Consider the following 19,999-nt stretch of genomic DNA (forward strand, 5'->3'; position numbering starts at 1 on the left):
TTTTGAAATGTGGTTGTTGTTCATTGTCTTAAAGGGAAGGCTAAAATCATGAATGCTACAATTAAAAAGGGGAATATACCTTTAAAACATAATAACTAATCATTACTTTTCAGTAGGCATGCACATTTTCTTACTGTTGCAGGTTTAGCGCAGTCTATGGTTTAGCGGTATATTGAACATACTGAGCAAGCGATGACGTATGGGCTGAACTACATTTCCCACAAATCCTTGCGCAGAGCCAAACCAGTGCATAACATGAAATTCCTTTGTTTATAATCAAGAATTGAGACTTATTTAGGATGCAAGATTTGTAGAATAACCTAATGGGTTTATTTCCTGTTCATTTTAAACAAAACTGCGGACGTTTTACGCACATCTAAATTAAAAGTTCGTCACAGTATGTTTTTGACCAATGAGACAAACCAACAGGGGACGAGAACTAACCAATAGCCGAAGACTTTACTGAGAGGCGGTCACAGACGGGCGACTGCTGGTTAGTTTGTGCTCTAGATTATTGTTAAGGTTGTGTGGACTAACACTGCGGACTTCGGCCTTATTTCATTACATCAAAAACGACCATTTCATAGAAATGGACCAGGGGAATAACACATGCATTGAATAATGTACCTATTCCGATAAATATTGCGACGCTTGAGGAACGAAGACAAGACTGAAATGGATTCGATAAGGCCGGATCGAGATATCACAAATAATTCAACAAACAGCCAATAAAACGATCCACTATTGATTTGTTTAGAAACTAAGGGGTGAGTGCGCTTTGGCCAATTGAATCCTTTTATCTTCATTTTGTGTTTTGTTTTTTTCCTCCTTTTCCATGGGACAAGAAGGCAGGAACACACAGATAGATAGCGGGTGAGGGAGGGGGAGTGAAACAGGAGGAGGAGGATTTTTAAAGGAGAAGGTGGGTCAATTCTCAGATGGTCTGTTTACTGATGATGAGAAACATTGATGATCAGAATTACTCCTGGAAAATAATTCTTATTAAAATAATATGCAGTCTTGTCTAAAGGCTGTCTAATTTCTGGGGCAATCTAATTTATTTATTTTTTCCATTACAAATTATGTGACTAGCTTAATAGTTTAATAAATTCCATAGTTTCATAGATTTTTTGAATATCTTCGTATTTGGTTAGTCTTAACGACACTCCACAGTTTTGTTGCATGATTTGAGAATGATCCAAAGATCATCTAGTACTCAATGGACGAACATTCCCAGGCTCAAATTGCATTTAAATCCCAGATTTTTTTTTTTGTGTATTCTCACATTTGGACTCTTTTATTTACAATATATCAGAGTTTCTCATCTGTTTTTGCTTCAGTCATAAAATTATTGGGCGAAAGTAAAACAAAATATAGAATTTTTAATTTAAAGCGTATTAATATTACCACAAACTGTTTTAATGATTTGCTGCGACGTGTTCCGATGACCAATAGGGTTGTCTTGTTAGTTTGAGTGTTTCTAAATTTCTCTTGAATTTCATTGACCATGGCAGACCATAATTCAAAGTCCAAAACACATCCTGCATAGCACAAACCATGTTTATCCTCATTTTAAGTGTAGTCTGGGTCATATTTACTTTTACCTTGCATAGTTGTATTAATAGTTTTTGAGAATGAGGAAATGCTATTCAAGCTGATGTTGACATCTGCCTAATTTGATTTGTTTCCACTGAGAGCCAAAATACCGTAAACAAATCTTATGAGGAACATATTTTAATATGAGGATCTGATATGCCTATTTATTTTGTTAACCATATAATACATCTTAAATCTATTTCTATATATTTAAATGTGTACAGCTCTATCAACGAAGAAGAAGAAGACGACAGAAGACTTTCATCTTCAGAAAAGATTCCCTGGCTGAAATCTGAGAAAACTGGCCCAAACTCCATCAAACACAAGCCATGGCTGCCATAATTAGAGCAAAACTGCAAAACTGAGAGCCCTTCACTACAGCCCAACTTTTTCTGATGGCCAACTCTGTTGCTACTCTGGTGGTCCAAACCGAACTCTTACCTTCTCAAACATCCTCCTCCCTCTCTCCCTTTCCTTCCCTCCTCCCCTCCACAGAGGATGGAGAAGAGGATGGAGAGAGGGGAGAAGAAGAGGTCAAAGAGTCAGTAACAGTCGGGCTCACAGGTAACATGGTGACATCATCATCACCCCCCGTTGCAACGGTGGCTCAAAACCCAGAGCATCCATTCCAGTGTTTGGACTGTGGGAAGAGTTTTAAGTGGTCATCCAGACTGGCACATCATCAGAGAAGCCATAACAACGAGAGGCCGTATCGCTGTAACCTTTGCCCTAAGGCCTTCAAGGGCTCATCTGCCCTACTATACCACCAGAGGTGAGAGGTCAAATGATTCTAGATATGGGTTGACATGCCAGGTCACAAAACTCGATGTAAGATGTGATTCTGTGCCGACTACTTTATTTTGTTTTATTATTTCTGTTCACCACAATTTTTACTTCATAAAATTGTTTTGTGTGTTATTTAAGGTCTCATTCTGGAGAGAAGCCCTATAAGTGTGATGACTGTGGTAAAGCATTCAAACGCTCTTCTCTTCTACAGGTGAGCCATTCCAATCTCAAGCAGTGTCACCATATAAATCTTAATATTCCAGATAAATCAAACTGTGCTACATTTTTTTCAGGGTTCTGATTATGAATAGAAAGTTCAAAAGAACAGCTTTTATTTTAAATAGAAATTTATGTAACAATGTAAAAGTCTTTACTGTCACTTTTGACCAATAAAATGTGTCTTTGCCAAATAAAGAAGTATAAAAAAAATTCCAAAGAAATTATGACTGACCCCAAACTTTTGCACATTTAGTTTTTTATTTTATTTAAAAAATGAGAATGATAATTGATTTCATAATTATGTTTTATGTAGCATTCCTAGCCCTCTGATAGCTGGAGATTATTATGTACACCCTTACTGTAGTTTTAACCATTCATTCTGAGAATTTATGAATGTATTTGGTCTTAAAGGTGACTTTCTTCAAATGTAACAATTGTAGCAACTTGATTTACTTCTTATCACAATGGTTTATATATCCAGATTCACCGCAGTGTGCATACAGGTCTTCGCACTTTCCAGTGCTCCTACTGCCCTTTAACCTTCAAATGGAGCTCGCACTACCAGTATCACCTCCGCCAGCACACTGGTGAATGTCCGTACCCGTGCGACAGCTGCTCCAAAGCCTTCAAGAACTCCAGCAGCCTGCGTCGCCATAAGAATGTACACCTGGGCTTCAAGCCCTACGTCTGTGACGTCTGCACTAAGGCCTTCAGTCAGTCCACTAATCTGCGACAGCACATGCGCATACACACGGGAGAACGTCCTTATATCTGTGGGGATTGTGGACGCAGCTTCACGCATTCATCCAACTTGGCTTTGCATCGCATCTCTCACGAAGAAGGAAAGGCGAAGAGTGCTGGGAAGGCTGGAGGGGCCGGTCCAGAGTCAGCAACTCGAGAGATGGAGGTGGTGCTGACGGAGGATTTGAACACTGTTGGGATGAGCATTTCTGAAATGGTGGGCCTCGTGGGTGGACAGGAGGGAGGAGTCGGACAGGTGTTCCTGTCTCACTGTACGCCCTCGCCTGCTACCTCAGGCACAGCCAATCAGAACATTCTGCCACAGCTGACGCTCACACCCACTTCCTCCGCTGTCACAGGCACAGAGCATATCCACATGAGCAAGACCGACACGGGTGCCAGTGTTTTGCTGTTTAGCTGTGGCAGCTGTAATGAGACATTTTCAACACAGAGTCATCTTGAGGCACATCAGACTCTACACCTAGATAGCCTTGGTCCAGCAGGCGGTGGAGAGGTTGTTACAGAAAATAGCACGGAGGGAGGTGGGGTGTCACTGGTGGGGGCTACACCATTGTTGGCAGACTTTGAAGAGGTTGTTGAAACCACCGCAGTTGCAGATAGCGGTCAGGGGGCAGAGTTACTTGGTCTGGATGCGGTTAGAAATGAGTCAGGGCAGGCACAGTATGATCTACTTCAAACCTTCACCGCGTCTGTGAATCAGATGTCCACTGAGACCAGTGTCTCAACTACACAAACTACAACAGAATGTGCCTACTGTGGGAAGAGTTTCAAGACCAGCAGTGGACTGACCAGACACATGGCTCAGGTAAGACCAAAGAAATTCTTGTCAAAGAAGATCTTTTTAAGAAACAACCTCCATTTCTCATTATCTGTTTCTTTTCAAGGCCCATCCTCTCGCTCTGCCTGAGTCGCGTTCTCAGTTCAACTGCTCGGCATGTGACCGCTCCTTTCCTCTGCTCTCCTCTCTGCTCAACCACCAGCACTCCCACACTCCCGAGCAGAGGCTGCTTGCTGAGGCAGAGGCGGAAGTAGAGATCGTCTGTCCCTCTCTCTCACTGCCCCTGCCCTCCTTAAAAAGAGATGGTGAAGATGGAGAGAGAGAGATCCATGTCAGTCTAATTGCTGTCACCGAGGAGGGAGAGAGACGAGCTGTGAAGCCATCTGCCAAAGCATCAGGGAAGGGAAGCAGGAGAGGTGGAGGTAGCAAGACATCTGCCACAAATAACGGTAAGGGTGCTGCAGTGGATGTTAAACCATTTGTTTGGTTTATATTCAAAATCTGGCTTCTCTAACTGTGAGGTTTATTTATTCTCATTTATTATACATTTATGCTATTTGTTCTCAAGCTTTTGATATATGAAGACCCTACATCTTTGTATTAAAAACACCCATTTGATACATGAGACATTGTCTCACACAACGTGATATTTATCTCACGATGGTATTTCTGTTTATATTCCCTATAGAGAGGCCATATCGCTGCTCTGAATGTGGGAAGTCATTTAAAGGTTCATCAGGACTTCGGTACCACATGAGAGATCACACTGGGGAGAGACCGTATCGATGCACAGAGTGTGGCAAGAGCTTCAAAAGGTCCTCACTGCTCTCCATACACCAAAGGGTAAACACAGCTGCTTTTCAACTTGATGTTTTGATTTGTTTCTGTGCAAGAGCAATGTAAAAAAAAAAAAAAAAAGTATACTTTGCAATTTTAAATCAATGCTGTGATGTATTTGCTACATTAATTACATTTAAATATTTGTAAATAAATTGCATGGAACACAAATGTAAATGTTTTGATGTACTGTGCATTTAGAATTCATTTATTATTTATCATAATAAATGTCATAAAAAGGGACTGGATCTGTCAAGTTTCAAAGGCACCATGAAAGTATCCTAAAAGTTGTCTGTATTTGTGCAGTATAGTACAAGTCTTTTATAGTCACAATTTTGTGTGAGTAACAGAAATAAAATGAAATAAGAAATAAATATCAGAAATAAACGTGAATAGCAAAAAAAAACATACAAAAACATCCACATCCTTGATATACACACTAGTTCTCCTTGGCGTCAACCAGTTGTATTTTTTGCATTACAATCGTTTGATCTGGTTTAAAAAAAAAAGGTCTGAATGGTTAATTCATGGGCTGATCCAATTCACAAGTTCAACTTACTGACACAATGATTTGGTTGCAGCAGTTAGCAGCTCACTAAAGGAAAGCTTACTATTAACTTCAATTTCATTTTGTATCTCTTAAGCTATATAACGAGTCATAAAACTTCATTTATTATATGCTTATTATGCTTTTATGGTGCTTTTGTGTGTTTTTAAGTTTAAAAGTTCCACTTAAATTTAATTGCATGGCAATTGACAAGTAGATATTCACATAATTAAAATTTTTGGGGGAAGTATTTCTTGAATTTTGTTTATGTTTTCAAAATCAGCTAAAAACCAAGATACATATTAAAACATCTTGAAAATTGTTCTTAACCCATATAGGTCCACACAGGTGTGCGGGCTTTTCAGTGCCCCTACTGTCCACTGACCTTTAAATGGAGCTCACACTACCAGTACCATCTTCGCCAGCACACCGGTGAGAGGCCATATGTATGTCAGGAATGTGGAAAGTCTTTCAAGAACACCAGCTGTCTCCGTCGCCATAGTCAGCTCCATTCTGGCCTACGTCCACATGCTTGCTCTGTGTGCGGTAAGGCTTTCTCTCAGACCTCCAACCTCAAACAGCACGAACGGACACACTCTGGAGAAAGGCCCTTTCAGTGCTCCCAGTGCCACAAGAGCTTCACCCACTCATCTAATCTGCAGCTGCACCTACGCACACACTCCTCGCGCAAGGACTTCAAGTGCCAACACTGCGGAAAAGAGTTTGTCATGCTCTCCTACCTGCAGAGGCACTTGAGAACTCACAGTTCTGGGGGTGCAGTAGCGTGTACAAAGGAAGCAGGAAAGGTGGCTAAAGGTATTGGGGCTTCAGAGACAGCAACGCTAAATGTAAACTTGAATGTACCTGGAGGGCTTACCTCATTGTTTCCTAGTGATGGCAATTCCACGTTGATTCTTTCACCCCCAAATCTTGACATACCTCCAAACACATCACAGAATTATTTTATGATCCAGACAACTTCAGGGCTGCAACTAATCCCACTCTCCAATCCCACTCCAACACAGCAAGCCCCTCCTCCACCACCCCCTCCTCCCCCTCCACCTCCACAGACACAGAATTTTCTGCTACTTCAGTGCCAGTCTAACAATGGTAACCAGCCTAGTCTGATCCTGGTCCCCACAGCATCTGGTACAAACACTCTTCCCACCTCTTCAGAACCACAGACCCTCCCCTTGCTGCAGACCATTCAGGCAATGCCCCAAGTTTTGGCGGCACCCCAAACTCAAATTCAGCAATTTCAACCAGTTCAGACACAACAAAGATTTATTTTGACCAATAATAATGCTCCCCTCATCACTGCCCAGCCTCAAAGCACATCGACGATGACTCGTCCCATTTTAGGAAGCCTCGGTCGTAGCAGGAAAGGTGGAAATAGACGTGGACGGAAGCCTAAAGCTGCTACCCCAAAATCCCCTCCTACTGTTCAGACCACACCAGTTAAGCAACCATTTATGTTTTCAGCTGCTACTTCCACATCTACTACGATATCCAGTGCCACTTCTGCTGCTTCTGTAAAGACAGAGTTCACGCTGCTTAATTCTAACAATCCACTGGCTGTGTCGCCTGTCAGCAATAGCCAAGTATCTGAAAGTCCTTCTGTCCCTGCAGTTAGCATTATGTCGATGACGCAAAACTCTACACTAGCAAACAGTTCCGCTGTGTTGAGCGGTGATACTGAGAGTGTTCCAGTAGAGGAGAAAGCTGTCGAAGAAATTCCAAGGGAGCGCTTTGTTCTGTGCCTAAAGAAAGAAATGGAGAATGGAGATCAGGGGGATGGGATGGAGGTGAAGGTGGAGATGGAGGGAGGGAATGATGCAGGGCAGTCTTATGTCTTACAGATCGAAGGTGAGGGCCAGGGAGAAGAGGGAGGGAATAGTGGGGGAAGAGAGAAGTCATATGTACTCCGGTTTCAGACAGAGGGAGAATGCGAGGGAGATGCAGGAAAAGAGAAGACCGAAATGGTCTCTCTCAACTTACTCCAAGAGTGGGCTGGACAGAGTGAGGGGCATGGAACTGCAAATACTGAGGGAAATGTTGAAGTAGAGAAGTCATTTGTGCTTCATTTCCAAACAGAGTCTCCGGGTGAGGAGAACATTCAAGCAGGCTCAGGCTACATAGGATGCCCAGGTGAGGATCTCAGCCTCTCTTGCCACCCGGGTCAAGCTTTGGTGCCTCTGGAAGGGCAAGATATGGTGTTTGAGCTTGGTGACGAAACAAAAATTGATGGAAGCACAGGTCCAGGGGACAGTGTTCAAATGATTGCACTGATAGAAGGTGATGGCAACGGTTCTGGGGCAAGGGGCAGTTTTAAAAGTGCTGTTGGGGCAAACTCTGGGCAAATGGAGGGAATCTTCCAATTAGAAGGAGGAGAAGGCATTGTTATAATTGAAGTTAGCACCAGCAGTTTGAGAGAGGGTGGAATAGAGGCAGCAGATGTAGGACATAGGTTAGTGGAAGGAACTGAGGAAAAGCTAAATAATGATGCACAAGGGGTACAAGAGGAAGTAATGTCAGAAGAGTCAAAAGTTGCTGAGGCTGAGAGCATATCATCAGAGATGGGACTGATTGGAATTTAGGGCTGAGTACGGAGTAAATCTGATAGTTTAACTGGCTTTAACACAATTCACACCTCATGACACTGTTTCACATGCAAAACTACTAGTGGCACGTGTTTACCAGATATACAAATGTTTTCATTTCAAGTAATGGTTCTGTCATTCTAAAGTGTTTCTTTTTGAACTGTGAATAATGGTTTTAAAGATTAGGAAGCTGATGACAGTGTTGTAGCTGTAGGACTGACACAGGACCTAATGTAAGGACCTTATGTAAGTATGTTAAATCTTACATAAATCATTTGAGAATTGTTTGTTGCATACATAGACATCCTTAGAACACCACCGTGTCTTCTTCTTAAGCTGTTGTCCCCCCAAGACTGCACTTTGTGGGGATAAAGCACATAGCGGTTGTTCACCTGGCCCCTACGGAGAGCTCTTTCACAAACCACAATCATCGAATTCAGCCCAACCAAAAACAATGGTTTCTAAATGAAGAAAATCACTGGTGTTCTTCTACATCCAGGGTGCACTGAAAAGAGAATTTATAAACTAATATGAAATATGATATGCTGTCATGTTGACAGTTACTGTACAAAGTGAACTTTTGTAAATATGTCTTCTGTTTCTTAATATTGGTACTAGATGACAATTACCAATAAAAATAGGTATGAATATCAGTATTTGTGTTTGCTGTTTTACTAATTTCTCAGAATTTAGAAGTATATTCAGATTACTTCATATGTATTTTTGGTTAGATTTAATGAATACATTTAATTTTCCATTTTGATATGGATGAAAATTATTCTTTTACAGACATAGATGAGCTGGCAACTTTTTTTTTTTTTTTTCAATAAAAACTTAAGCACATGTGTGTAAAACCGTCATCATCATCCAGGTGGATTCTGCACATGGGTGGTGGTTGAGGAGATACCCCTTCCATGTAAAGCGCTTTGAGTGCTGAAAAAAGCTCAATATAAATGTGACGAATTATTTGTATCATCCTTATTAGTATTATAACGCCACAAGTCAAATCCATACAGTGCGCATGCGCTTTAGCGTCGACAGGTTCAACCGCTACGTGTATGCATCATAGACTGTAAAAGGTATGCATCCACACTACGCAGTTTGCGCAGGCTGGTATTCCCGGATGAGGATTGGTTCAAATTACATTCCATGCGGGAAGACAGACAACGCTGAATCCTTAAATCCCTCAAACATTACAAGTAACATCGACTACAGAGGAGGGTATTGCTTTTCTTTTAAAGCAATCCGTGCTTCTCTGAATATTAGGTAAGTAGGTCACGCATGCTCTATATATGATAGCCATAGATTGAGCTATAAAGAAGGCGGCGTTTACCATATAAGGGTTTAAATAGTGTCATTGGGGTTGACGGAGCAAGCTAACGGTACAGCATTCTACTTTAAACCTGTTAAATGCTTCATGAACCAGTTGCACAACCTGAAAGACAAAGCCATGCCATGATTTTTCTTTCTTTCTTTCTTTTTTTTCGATAAATGTTGAAGATGTAATTACCCATGAGGAAGTCATACATAAACCACAAGTCTATCACTTTAAATTTGTCTTTATTTGCATTTATTCCTACGAGAATTTCCTGTTTCTTGCAGCTGAGTTCTTAAAAATCTAGAGTGAATTCAGATTTCCCTATTTTGATGTTTAACATGAGGCATGACCGTTTTTTTGTTTGTTTTTTTGATAATGTCTTCTCAGGTAAGATGGTTAGATTGGATCTTGGTGAGGTAGTCCTGCGGAGGATGCAGGAGAAGGACATTGAAGCTGTTAAGGCTCTCATCAAGGTGCGATTCAACATTATATCCCTCATGGGATGTTATTTTTTCCTCACCCGTTCTCTTTTCATTCTTTTCATTTGTCCTTTCTCCCAGTTTATATTTTATCTTAGGCCACATGCACTTTACAGTGACAAGAATCTCTTCATTTTAGCAATATGAACTACACAGATATAAATGAATAGGAGATACTCCATTGAAGGGTTATTTATGTGTTATTTCTCTACACCAGTGTGAAGTACATTTAAACAAGCCAACATTGAATTAGTTTGTTGGATATTTGCACACTATCCATGCTTTTAAATTCTTTAGTAGGCCTATTAGACTGTTGTGTTTTGGTTGTTGTTCATTAGAGAGCAATACATTTTCATTGTTTTATATATTGTGAAAAATTAAAGCCTCTTTTTGAGATATTATACCTGCTTATTCAGCTTTAATGAAATAATCACAGTCTGAAAAACACAATAATAGATTTTGGAAGTGACTGAAACAGTGACTTGTGAACAGTCTTTGTTGTTTACAAGACTTGTTAAATCAAGAACACAACATGATTTATTGATTTAAATATATACTGTATTTTGAAGATATCTTTTTTTAATATGGTTAAAAATAATGTTTTGTGTTTTGTTGATGCTATATGATGAAATGGATAAGTGGACAAATGATTCTGCAAAAAAATAGAGATTCTAACATCTTTTCTCCTCTCATTCTGTCTCTGTTTGCAGGAAGGATGTGAGGGAATGGAAAACCGCCTGATTCTTCACCTTCTGACCCGTCCGCTTGCTCTCTTCATGCTGGCCACCCTGTCCTCCATCCTCCGCTGTGTGCTGCACTCTTTTATCTTGGCGTTGGTCATTCCCGTCTTCATCCTCATAATCTACCTTAAGCTCACCATCCCGCGATCGGTGGGCATCTTGGGCTCCAGCAGGCCGTATTGGGACTACGTGGGCAGCAGTTACCACGCAGACACCGAGCCAGATCTACCCAATCCTTACTTCAACCAAGCCAAACTGATCACCAACCAGGAGAAAACCAGACGCCGTAAAAAAGCCAAAGAGAAGAAGACAAACGAGAGAGAGCAGGTGGATGAGGATGAGCTGAAGGAGAGGGCAAAGGTTGCTGGAGAGGTGTGGGTTGCGGACTCTGACGCGGAGATAATGGGATGCGTGGCTAGAGACGGTTGGAGTCGGGATGGTGTTTGTAGGATCTGCAGGCTGGTGGTCCAGTCTTGGTACCGCAGAGAGGGACTGGGCAGATTGCTGGTGCAGGGCCTGGAGTCCAAAACAAAGCAGAGTGGCATACGGCGGGTCTACGCCCACGTGCCATTTCCTTCCAGGGTGGGAGAAGCTTTCTTCAGGAGGCTGGGTTATCGTCTGCAGGGTGAGACTGCAGGGACTGAGGGAGAGGAGGAGGATGAGGATTATGAAGAGCCAGAGAAGGGTTGGCTGGGGTTCCCTTTAACTAAAGTGTTTGTTAAGGATCTATAAATGTCATTGAAACTAAAGACTTTACAGATAAATAATGTTAAATGCGACCACAAAAATAATTTTGACTTTGGAGGATTTAAAGGTAAAAATGTGAAGCTAATAATTTTATAAAAGCAATTTAATTCCTCTGTTAAAATGTGTATAATATGAGCTGTAAAGTTCATTTTTACAGTCTTTTATGGTTTATGGAGTTATGTTGTCATGTTGATGAAGTTCAATAGTCATTGAACCTTCAACCTGAAGTTGAAGTTGTATATAACTTTATACAGAAGAGGTTAGTAAGCAATTTTTTCCCACACTAAAATCATGTTAACATGAATGCTGTTTACATCTTTTGGCTATACTATTGAAACAGTGAGCATTTTGCCATTATCCAAGTATTTTACTATATTTTACAATTGGCCTACTTCACTTCCAATGTAAGTGCCTCACTGTAACCCAGATCTTTGCTGTCATGGACCAGAAGTAGTGACATCTTTTCTTCTGTATTGTGTCGTACATCCAAGTGTTACAGATTATCGAAAAATACTTTGTGTTTTACAACATGTTGGGGACTTGTTAGTTTTTAGTGAATAGAAGTTGTTGAATAGTTCACAACAAGATCAATAACATGCATTTAGAAAATAGATTTTCATTTAATGGCAACTTTAAGGATATTTTGACTTGTCCCTTGTTGTGGTAATCCACATTGTGTGCTGTCAGTTGCCACAATCACTTGTCTTGAACCTGGAATATTCCTTTGCAAATGCTTAGATTTCAAATGTATAAATGGATTTGTTCATTTTCACATCGTCCCAGCGAATCACTGACACTAGTAACCTAGTGATGGCTGTGTTAATTTTATATAAATCATTTATATTGTTGCTTAAGAGAATTGTAATGTTGAACATTACAGAATCATCTCTGGGTTTCAAAGCCAGAGCCATGAAGGTGTCAGTCTGGGTGAAAGGACAATCAGTCATCTTGTTGTTTATATCATGGATTGCTTTTAAAGGGATTTTTGTAGGCTTTTTTTTTTTAAAGCCAACTTACTGGACAAAGATAGTGATTTACATGTGCTTTCCTTATTTATTCACCTTATTTATTATATTGTATAAGTGAATTTGAGTTTTGTGAAAACATTTTGTTTGTTTCCCTTGACTGTTAATGAATAATCTCTATGAATAAAATTAAGCTCACAGTGTAAAACCTTTCAATGTGTGTCTACCAGGCATGGTTATCTGTTTTTCTGCTTCACCGATCTTTCTATACCAAAATATCTGTGGTTTAGCTGCACTGAAAATGCTCTGATAAAGTTCACCAGACGCAAACCTTGACACATTGTACAAACTCATTGCAAATTGAGTTCAATCTCATATCCAGCCCGATTACTTTAAATTTGCTGCAAAACACATTGCAAGTACAGTTAATTCCCGCATGCTACTCTAAATGTGTGTGGGTGGATACAGTTTAGTGATGCTGAGTGTATTTGAAACTAAGAGCTGCTCATGCTGTGTGGTTAGCTTAAAACACCAGCTATACCTTAACCACTCACACTACTACTCAACAGCATGTAAGGCTGCCATTCACCACCGGATGTTTATACAGTTCACTGTGTGGTCGGCCTGATGCTCACCTGCAACAGAAAGCTGCACTGTCACGTTTAAGGCTTTAGCTGCTAATTTAAACCTGTTTGACTATTGTTTTAAAACCACATCCCTGTGAAAAAGAAGTACACTTTAAAAAATAAAATAGTTTAAAAGAATATTCTGTAGTTTAAACTGAATGCAATGTTAATTGCAATTAAATGAAAATTATTAGAGTTTAAATTTATATTAAATGCAATTAACTGAACTTTAGAGGGCGTTTATGTACTTATATAGTTTCCTAATTCTATTCTGTTTGAAATGTTTAAACCAATGCTGTCGAATGTACTGACAAGCATTTGCAGTAAACTAAAATATGCTTTGATGTAATTTCTATTGAAACTTTTATCTCATGTATTTAAATATGTTTGTATGTAATTGTAATGATGAAGTTGCAATTTAGTAAATTTTAAATATAATATTGAATAACACTACAGTTCACGTGTTTGTATGTTAGTCAACACATAAAAAGCTCACTTATTTAAAATACAAAAAATGAAAGCAATTTAAAATGTACTTTAAATTACAATTTGTAATTTGAAATTATTAAAGTGCATTTTAAAAAAAGTATACTTAAGTGTGTTAAGAGCCGCTGCATCCAAAATCGAATACTTTTCTACTGTATAATATGAGAAAAACAGTATGCCAAGAGTAGTCCATATACATTTGTCGTGTCCTAAATGATGACTATAATGACTATAAACTATGTACTTATGCACTATGCACTCAACCGTCTAGTGTACGAATTTTATAAGGTAATTTTGTCACTCAATTTTCAGTTTGAACACACTATTTATAGTGCTTAAGTACACAAATTGGAACGCAACATAATTATATTAGAAAAACAGTAGGCAAAAAACCCCCCAGATGACCTACTACTTCTGCAGAGATTATGAAATGCACATTAGATGGACACTTTACCATCCCGTGAGGCCACAAGAGAGGATTTATGAAACTAAAGCTGGTAGGTCACGTGACAGTAACAACATGGCGGATGTAGTATGTCCGAATTTCATTCATACTACACATATATATACTATATAGAACATACTTATTTAGCAGCCGTGAAGTAAATTAAAACTCCAATGTAGTACCTACTCAGACAGTATGCGATTTCAGACGCAGCGATAGTAGTGAAAATGTTAGGTACACTTAAGTGGAATTTTATTTAATTAAGATTATATTATCTTTAAGTACAGTTTAAAAAATATATATATAACTACACTACAAGTGCACATTCAATACAATGAGGCATATTTACAAGATGGGACTTTTAACTTTTAAAATAGATTATTGAACTAACTAAACAATCTAAAGTGATAAAACGTTGAATATGTAGGCATGTTGAACTCATTTTTCTGGTTTTGAAATTACTTTACTGTTACACAGTATTATGCATGCTTAGCTTTTAATACAGTTTCAGGATGATTTGAATTGCAACCTGAAACCTTTTTCTTTTATCCAACCATCTTCAGTAGACTCACATTGAGATATATAAATGAATCTACTAGAAGTAGATCCATAACGCTATTTTTTTCTTCAGAAAGTGCCGTGTCTGTCATGCACATGTACAAATCTAATGTAAAAACCTATTTTAGTACCAGCCACTAAGCTTTTATGGGCTGCAATTGTGTTAGTCAACTAATGAGCACAATTACTTCATCTTTCCTTTTGGTAGCTTTTGCAAGTCATAGTGGCTGGTTTGTTGTGGAGGAGCTTTTGTTATAATGTACAGAGCAGCTCAGGCAATTGAACACCTGCTACTATATCCCCCTAACTGATGTGTAACTATTATTGTCGCCAGGAAACAGATGTGAGTTCATGACTCTGGAAAGTAAGTGTGTTTGGAGTTGTGGTTGAGTTTGTCTGCACGATGGGCTTCACTCTCTCTCTCTCTCTCTCTCTCTCTCTCTCTCTCTCTCTCTCTCTCTCTCTCTCTCTCTCTCTCTCTCTCTCTCTCTGTGTGTGTGTGTGTGTGTGTGTGTGTGTGTGTGTGTGTGTGTGTGTGTGTGTGTGTGTGTGTGTGTGTGTTTGTGTGTAGGTGGGTCGGTTTCGGAAAATATGACTTGGCATTTCCGGCCAAGATTCGATTCATTTGTTGTGCCCCTTGACACAATGTGGTGGTCTTCATTACCCACCATCAGCAAGAGACGGAGCAAAGTTGGCTTTGGGTCACCTGTGAGAACCAAACGTTACAAATTCTGTCATCATTTAGTTCATGTAGTTCTATCTTCTGCAGAACACATAAGAAGATTTTAAAGCGTTTTAGCTGTTTTTGTCCTTACAATGAAAGTCCAATGAGGTCCAAAACAACATCAGATCCATCTGACTTTCAAAGTATTGACAAAAAAGAACTGAGACTATCTTGTTTTGTGCTCCAGAGAAGAAAGACATGCTTGTAACAACATGGGTTAATGATGACAGAACTTTCATTCTTCGGCAAACTGGCCTTTTATAATTGTCTTTTCTTGATAATGCACATTAAAACAAATTATTATCAGGTAAAAAAAATAAAATCATGAGAATCAACTTTAACGGGAGCAGGACCTACAGTATATTCTTTTCTCTGTTTTCCCAAGTTCTACACACATAGCGCATTGTGGTAAGACCTCAGAAAGACTTGTGGTCGGAAGGTAAATCATGGGAGCAGACAGATCTCTTCCAGATGTTCGAATTCAGACATACACTTACACACACTTGAGAGGGAGCTCATTGGAGAGCGGTGATTTCCCTGGCCGCAGAGTGCATGAGAGGGTGAAGTAGAGTGACTGGAGACAGACAAACACACGGGATGCCAACTTTAAAGTCACCAGGAAAGAGTCAAAGACAGTTGCAGACGGAAACAAATGAATGAGCACGCAGTAGATGTGCTAATCTCCTTCCTTAACCAGGCAGATTCACCGGGTCCTCTCGCTATACCTGTGCGCTGGTGTGCTTGCTTGTGTGAAGGTTAAGTGGCTTTTTGGAAAAAACCCACTGGGAAGGTCTCTCCAGGGGTTGTGGTGATGACCTCCTGTAGTAAAACAAGCTTCCCCTGTGGGAAAAACTAAACAAGTGGAAAGGGTGCGGATGGAGAAAATCTGAGCAAGAGAGAGAAGGTATATGGGAGTGTTTGGGTTGTGTGGGAAAAATTAAGCGGAGGGTTCCCTGACTGGGTGCAAGTCAAGAGATCTGGAATTTTCCAACTGGCTTTGGTTATGCCATTGGCAGCAATTTCTGACGCACATTCTGGAGCAAAAAGGGTTGAAAACACGTCAAATGTTCAAGAGACTAATGTGCGGTTAAGACAAGGTCAAGTGCTATTGTAGAAACTTGAGGAATAAAGAGTTTAAAAAACAGATAATAAATGCATGCATCCTTCCATGACGCCAGTTCACAATTTAACCTATGCAACGGCTCTTTGCTTTTCTGATTTACACTGTCTTTTGTCAGTGCAACTAAGACTGTAACTCTTTTACATATCTCTTTAAATATCACATACACTGATTAGTGAGCCATATCACTGTTTAAATTCACCTCACCCACCCAAACAGGTTTGAAAACCATTTTCACCCAATCAGGGACCCTCTTTCTTACAGCTATATGAGTATGTCATACGTTTTCTATACCTCCCTCTTCCTCTACCCATTTTTAAACTCTCACTGATGTGACTAAATGAGTTAGCAAGTTTCGACTTTCGGAATGATCAGCAAGCTGGACAGGTAAGTGAAAACAAAACAAGTGATAGTGAGAGAAAAGGGGGGATTTTTTTAGTCTATATGAGCTATGCAGATAAAGCTATCTACCCATCTTTATAAGAACTTATTAATAAAGGAATAAATCAATGCATTGGTGCATTCAGTTCATGCACTTTAATGACGTGCAAGAGCATTGACCTGTTTTCAGACTTTCTCCAGTTTCAGAAGGTGTAAATTGAAACTGATAGTTATTAGTGTGAATATCTGTGAATGATTGTGGGAATTATTAGATGCATATCTATTTTTACATGCACATGGTTGAGAACCAAGTCTAAACTTAACCGACTACTAATAACTGCAGGTGTCCCAGTCATGCTGAACAATGTGATCATTACAAGATGCTGCAGATGGGACTTTCTGAATTATTCAATTTCTATAGGTGCAAAAGTTCCCTGTGATGTGATAATATTTTATGATTATATTTGATGTGTGATTACATTTTAGATTTGTTACATTTGAAAGTAACTAAAAACTATTTTTAGCACAATATTACAGTTTAGAAGTTATTATTAATAATGTTTAAAAAAAAATTTTTGTTTTGTTTTTTACAATAAAAATATCTAAAAATCTTTGCATTTGCAAGGCATTTATTTGAGCCTATCATGTTATGTAGGGAGCTGTTCATGAAAACTGTATTTTTGGGATGGAAGAGATGTCTTTGCCATCAAAGGAGTAGAGGAGCTAAATAACAAACAAGACATTCGACCTGAATTATCACAAATTGCTTGACTTATTGATGAAATCATACTTTCGGGAGACAGGCGCAGCAGATTTTGCCATAGTCGTTACCTGTGTTGCATAGCGTGTACCTGACGTGGGGGCCGAGGCATTCATCAGCTTCATGACAGCAGAGACTGAGCACACTTAATCCTAATGAATGGGAGGTGAATTGTATCCATTGGAAACGTTTGGTACTGCGCATAAACAAATTCTTACTGAAAGCAAATTTTTTGAGATATCAACCTCAATTTTGGGACACTACTTGTGTAGATTTATGGATTTATGTAAAATTTTACATTTTCTTTTTGTGTATTTTTCTACCAATAAATGTAAAATGTATAACTTTTTACAAGTTCACTTAAAAAAAAAAAATTCCCACTTCATCTGCCATGTGTCATGTTTAAAAAGAGACCAAATTTAATTCTGCGCTCCAAAGCATTTAAGATTTATGACAGTTTAAGTTCAAGTATATGCTCAAAAAGTGAATAAAGGGATTATAACTACTATATAAGTATAATTTACTACCATAAAATCCCCTAAAAACATTATTTAACTAAAATATAGTACAATCATTTAATTGAAATTGACACGCGAACAGAACCAGAGGGTAAAAACAAATAATAATTTTTGCAGTGTGTACTCCATTATCTATTTTTAATAACAAATGTGATGCAAATGAATAACAGAGTGTCATGTTTTACTGTAGTGTGCTCATGACCCAGAGGAAATTCATCTTCCATTATAAGAATGTGCGCTGGGCCCGAGGGAGACACGAGACGTACCTTTGTTTTGTAGTAAAGAGACGCACCGGCCCAGACTCCCTCTCCTTTGACTTCGGACACCTGCGCAATCGCACCGGCTGCCATGTAGAAGTGAGGGGAAGATGAACTGATAATGAGAAAAGATATTATCATAAAGGCATTATTATAGAGCTAATAACTTTCCTCTTACTCATTCTTTCTCCATCTGTAACCTTTATCTCCTGTTTCATCTCAAGCTGCTCTTTCTGCGTTACTTGGGTGTGTTGTGTCCGGGCCTGTGTGGTTCAAGTGTGGACGGTGCGAGGATATGTTACTCAGTGACCTGGTTCTGCTCCTGGTCGCCCTGCTCTAAATGCGCTCAACAACTTGCCCACTTCCTGTCGCAGACGCCCAACCTTCGTCTGAGAATCTTTGTGTCACGCCTTTACTTCTGTGATGAAGAGGACAGCCTGGAGAGGGAAGGACTGCGACACTTGAAGAGGGCAGGAGTGCAGATCTCTGTGATGACGTATAAAGGTAAATGGGGGAGGGAACAAAGGGGGGCGTGGTTAATATTTGTGATGCAATGTGGCAAATGAAATGCCACACTCTTGTCCTTTATTAGATTCTGTTCTGTTTTTAGACTTTTTCTACTGCTGGCAAACATTTGTTGCTCGGAGGGAGAGGAGATTTAAAGCCTGGGATGACCTTCAGCAAAACTCTGTCCGACTCGGTCGAAAACTCAATGAGATCCTGCAGGTTACAAATTTAATAATCTTAATACGACCTTGGCATTAAATTACAAGATTAGAATGAATACTAACTAAATTCAATCATATCACTATGAGATAACACTGATGTGGCCATTTATAGCAATATTTAGTCATTAAGAAAGTGCCCCACTTTACATGTATTCACTTTATTTAATGGTAGCTTTTGTGGTTGTGATCCATATTTATAGGTAAATATTTGATGAGGTCAGAGGTCATGGCATATTTGTCAGTGCTAAATGACTTGCTTTCTTTTTCACTGTAGCCCTGCGAGACTGAGGATCTGAGGGATGTTTTTACTCTACTCGGGCTATGATCACAAATATGAGATTCACAAATCAATGAACACTGAGATATGAACCGACTGGGATGAAGAGAAATGGTGCTGTATTACCTGAGATTTGAATCCTTTGACTTGAATTTGACCTGATCTTGTACTGTATGTATAGCATTAATGTGGTTATTTTTAAATAAAAGCAGTTTTTTGGCATTACCATTTTATCTGTGATAATCCAGTATTATTTTTAGTATTAACTGTCTGTGGAATACTATGTTTCATTCACTTCAAAATTCAAATCTGGGGTCAGTAAGATTTTTGTTTTTTGAAATAAATTAATACAATTATTCAGCAAGGAAGCGTTAATTTTATATAGTAAAGATATTTAGCTTATCTTATTTAGATATTTTATCTTTTGCTACAAAAGATTTATATTTTAAATAAATTTAGTTCTTTTGACCTTTTAATTCATCAAAGAGTCCTGGAAAAACATATCATGATTTCCACAAAAATATTAAGAAGAAACATTGATAAGAATTGATAATTGATAAGTGGCCAAGCGTTTTGGCCGTTCATTTACACAAAAAATTTGCATTTTGGGGGCCTGAAAATGCAAGCTATTGAAAACGTGCAGGTTTTGACAATCATGCCTTTACCATCTCCATGTAACCAACAAAAATGTGAATTTTTGAAAACGGTGATGTCATACTTGTGCGTATTACATGTTCGCGGAGTG

At 39.1% G+C, this 19,999-nt stretch overlaps 3 protein-coding genes across 4 annotated transcripts; all 3 read left to right on the plus strand.

Annotated features, from left to right (window-relative positions):
- The first annotated feature begins 459 nt into the window (after positions 1-459).
- On the plus strand, positions 460-8,778 carry znf628 (zinc finger protein 628). 2 transcript variants are annotated; one of them, XM_082151027.1, is made up of 7 exons: positions 460-767; positions 1,821-2,368; positions 2,521-2,593; positions 3,083-4,168; positions 4,248-4,590; positions 4,830-4,984; positions 5,864-8,778. In XM_082151027.1, the coding sequence occupies exons 2-7, from the start codon at positions 1,992-1,994 to the stop codon at positions 8,120-8,122; spliced, it is 4,293 nt and encodes a 1,430-aa protein (XP_082007153.1). In that variant the 5' UTR covers positions 460-767; positions 1,821-1,991; the 3' UTR covers positions 8,123-8,778. The 2 variants fall into 2 exon arrangements, with proteins under 2 accessions (XP_082007153.1, XP_082007154.1); XM_082151028.1 differs by lacking the exon at positions 460-767 and adding an exon at positions 775-922.
- Positions 8,779-9,235: 457 nt separating this feature from the next.
- Positions 9,236-12,590, plus strand: nat14 (N-acetyltransferase 14 (GCN5-related, putative)). Its single transcript, XM_082151029.1, has 3 exons — positions 9,236-9,391; positions 9,831-9,916; positions 10,633-12,590. Exons 2-3 carry the CDS (start codon positions 9,836-9,838, stop codon positions 11,392-11,394), a joined length of 843 nt encoding a protein of 280 aa, XP_082007155.1. The 5' UTR covers positions 9,236-9,391; positions 9,831-9,835; the 3' UTR covers positions 11,395-12,590.
- A 4,047-nt stretch (positions 12,591-16,637) lies between these two features.
- On the plus strand, positions 16,638-19,487 carry aicda (activation-induced cytidine deaminase). Its single transcript, XM_082150577.1, has 5 exons — positions 16,638-16,720; positions 18,183-18,348; positions 18,474-18,753; positions 18,860-18,975; positions 19,252-19,487. Exons 1-5 carry the CDS (start codon positions 16,701-16,703, stop codon positions 19,300-19,302), a joined length of 633 nt encoding a protein of 210 aa, XP_082006703.1. The 5' UTR covers positions 16,638-16,700; the 3' UTR covers positions 19,303-19,487.
- The last annotated feature ends 512 nt before the right edge of the window (positions 19,488-19,999 follow it).

The sequence above is a fragment of the Leuciscus leuciscus genome, assembly GCF_965113295.1.
Source record: "Leuciscus leuciscus genome assembly, chromosome: 20".
NCBI classification, from domain to species: domain Eukaryota; kingdom Metazoa; phylum Chordata; class Actinopteri; order Cypriniformes; family Leuciscidae; genus Leuciscus; species Leuciscus leuciscus.

Excerpts from the sequence above, each read along its gene's own strand:
- znf628 (XM_082151027.1), top strand. The coding sequence starts at position 1,992 with ATGGCCAACTCTGTTGCTACTCTGGTGGTCCAAACCGAACTCTTACCT. Across the intron at positions 2,369-2,520 it reads GCCCTACTATACCACCAGAG|GTCTCATTCTGGAGAGAAGC; the intron begins GTGAGAGGTCAA and ends GTGTTATTTAAG. Across the intron at positions 4,985-5,863 it reads TGCTCTCCATACACCAAAGG|GTCCACACAGGTGTGCGGGC; the intron begins GTAAACACAGCT and ends TAACCCATATAG.
- nat14 (XM_082151029.1), top strand. The coding sequence starts at position 9,836 with ATGGTTAGATTGGATCTTGGTGAGGTAGTCCTGCGGAGGATGCAGGAG. Across the intron at positions 9,917-10,632 it reads CTGTTAAGGCTCTCATCAAG|GAAGGATGTGAGGGAATGGA; the intron begins GTGCGATTCAAC and ends CTCTGTTTGCAG.
- aicda (XM_082150577.1), top strand. The coding sequence starts at position 16,701 with ATGATCAGCAAGCTGGACAG. Across the intron at positions 18,754-18,859 it reads CTCTGTGATGACGTATAAAG|ACTTTTTCTACTGCTGGCAA; the intron begins GTAAATGGGGGA and ends TTCTGTTTTTAG. Across the intron at positions 18,976-19,251 it reads AACTCAATGAGATCCTGCAG|CCCTGCGAGACTGAGGATCT; the intron begins GTTACAAATTTA and ends TTTTCACTGTAG.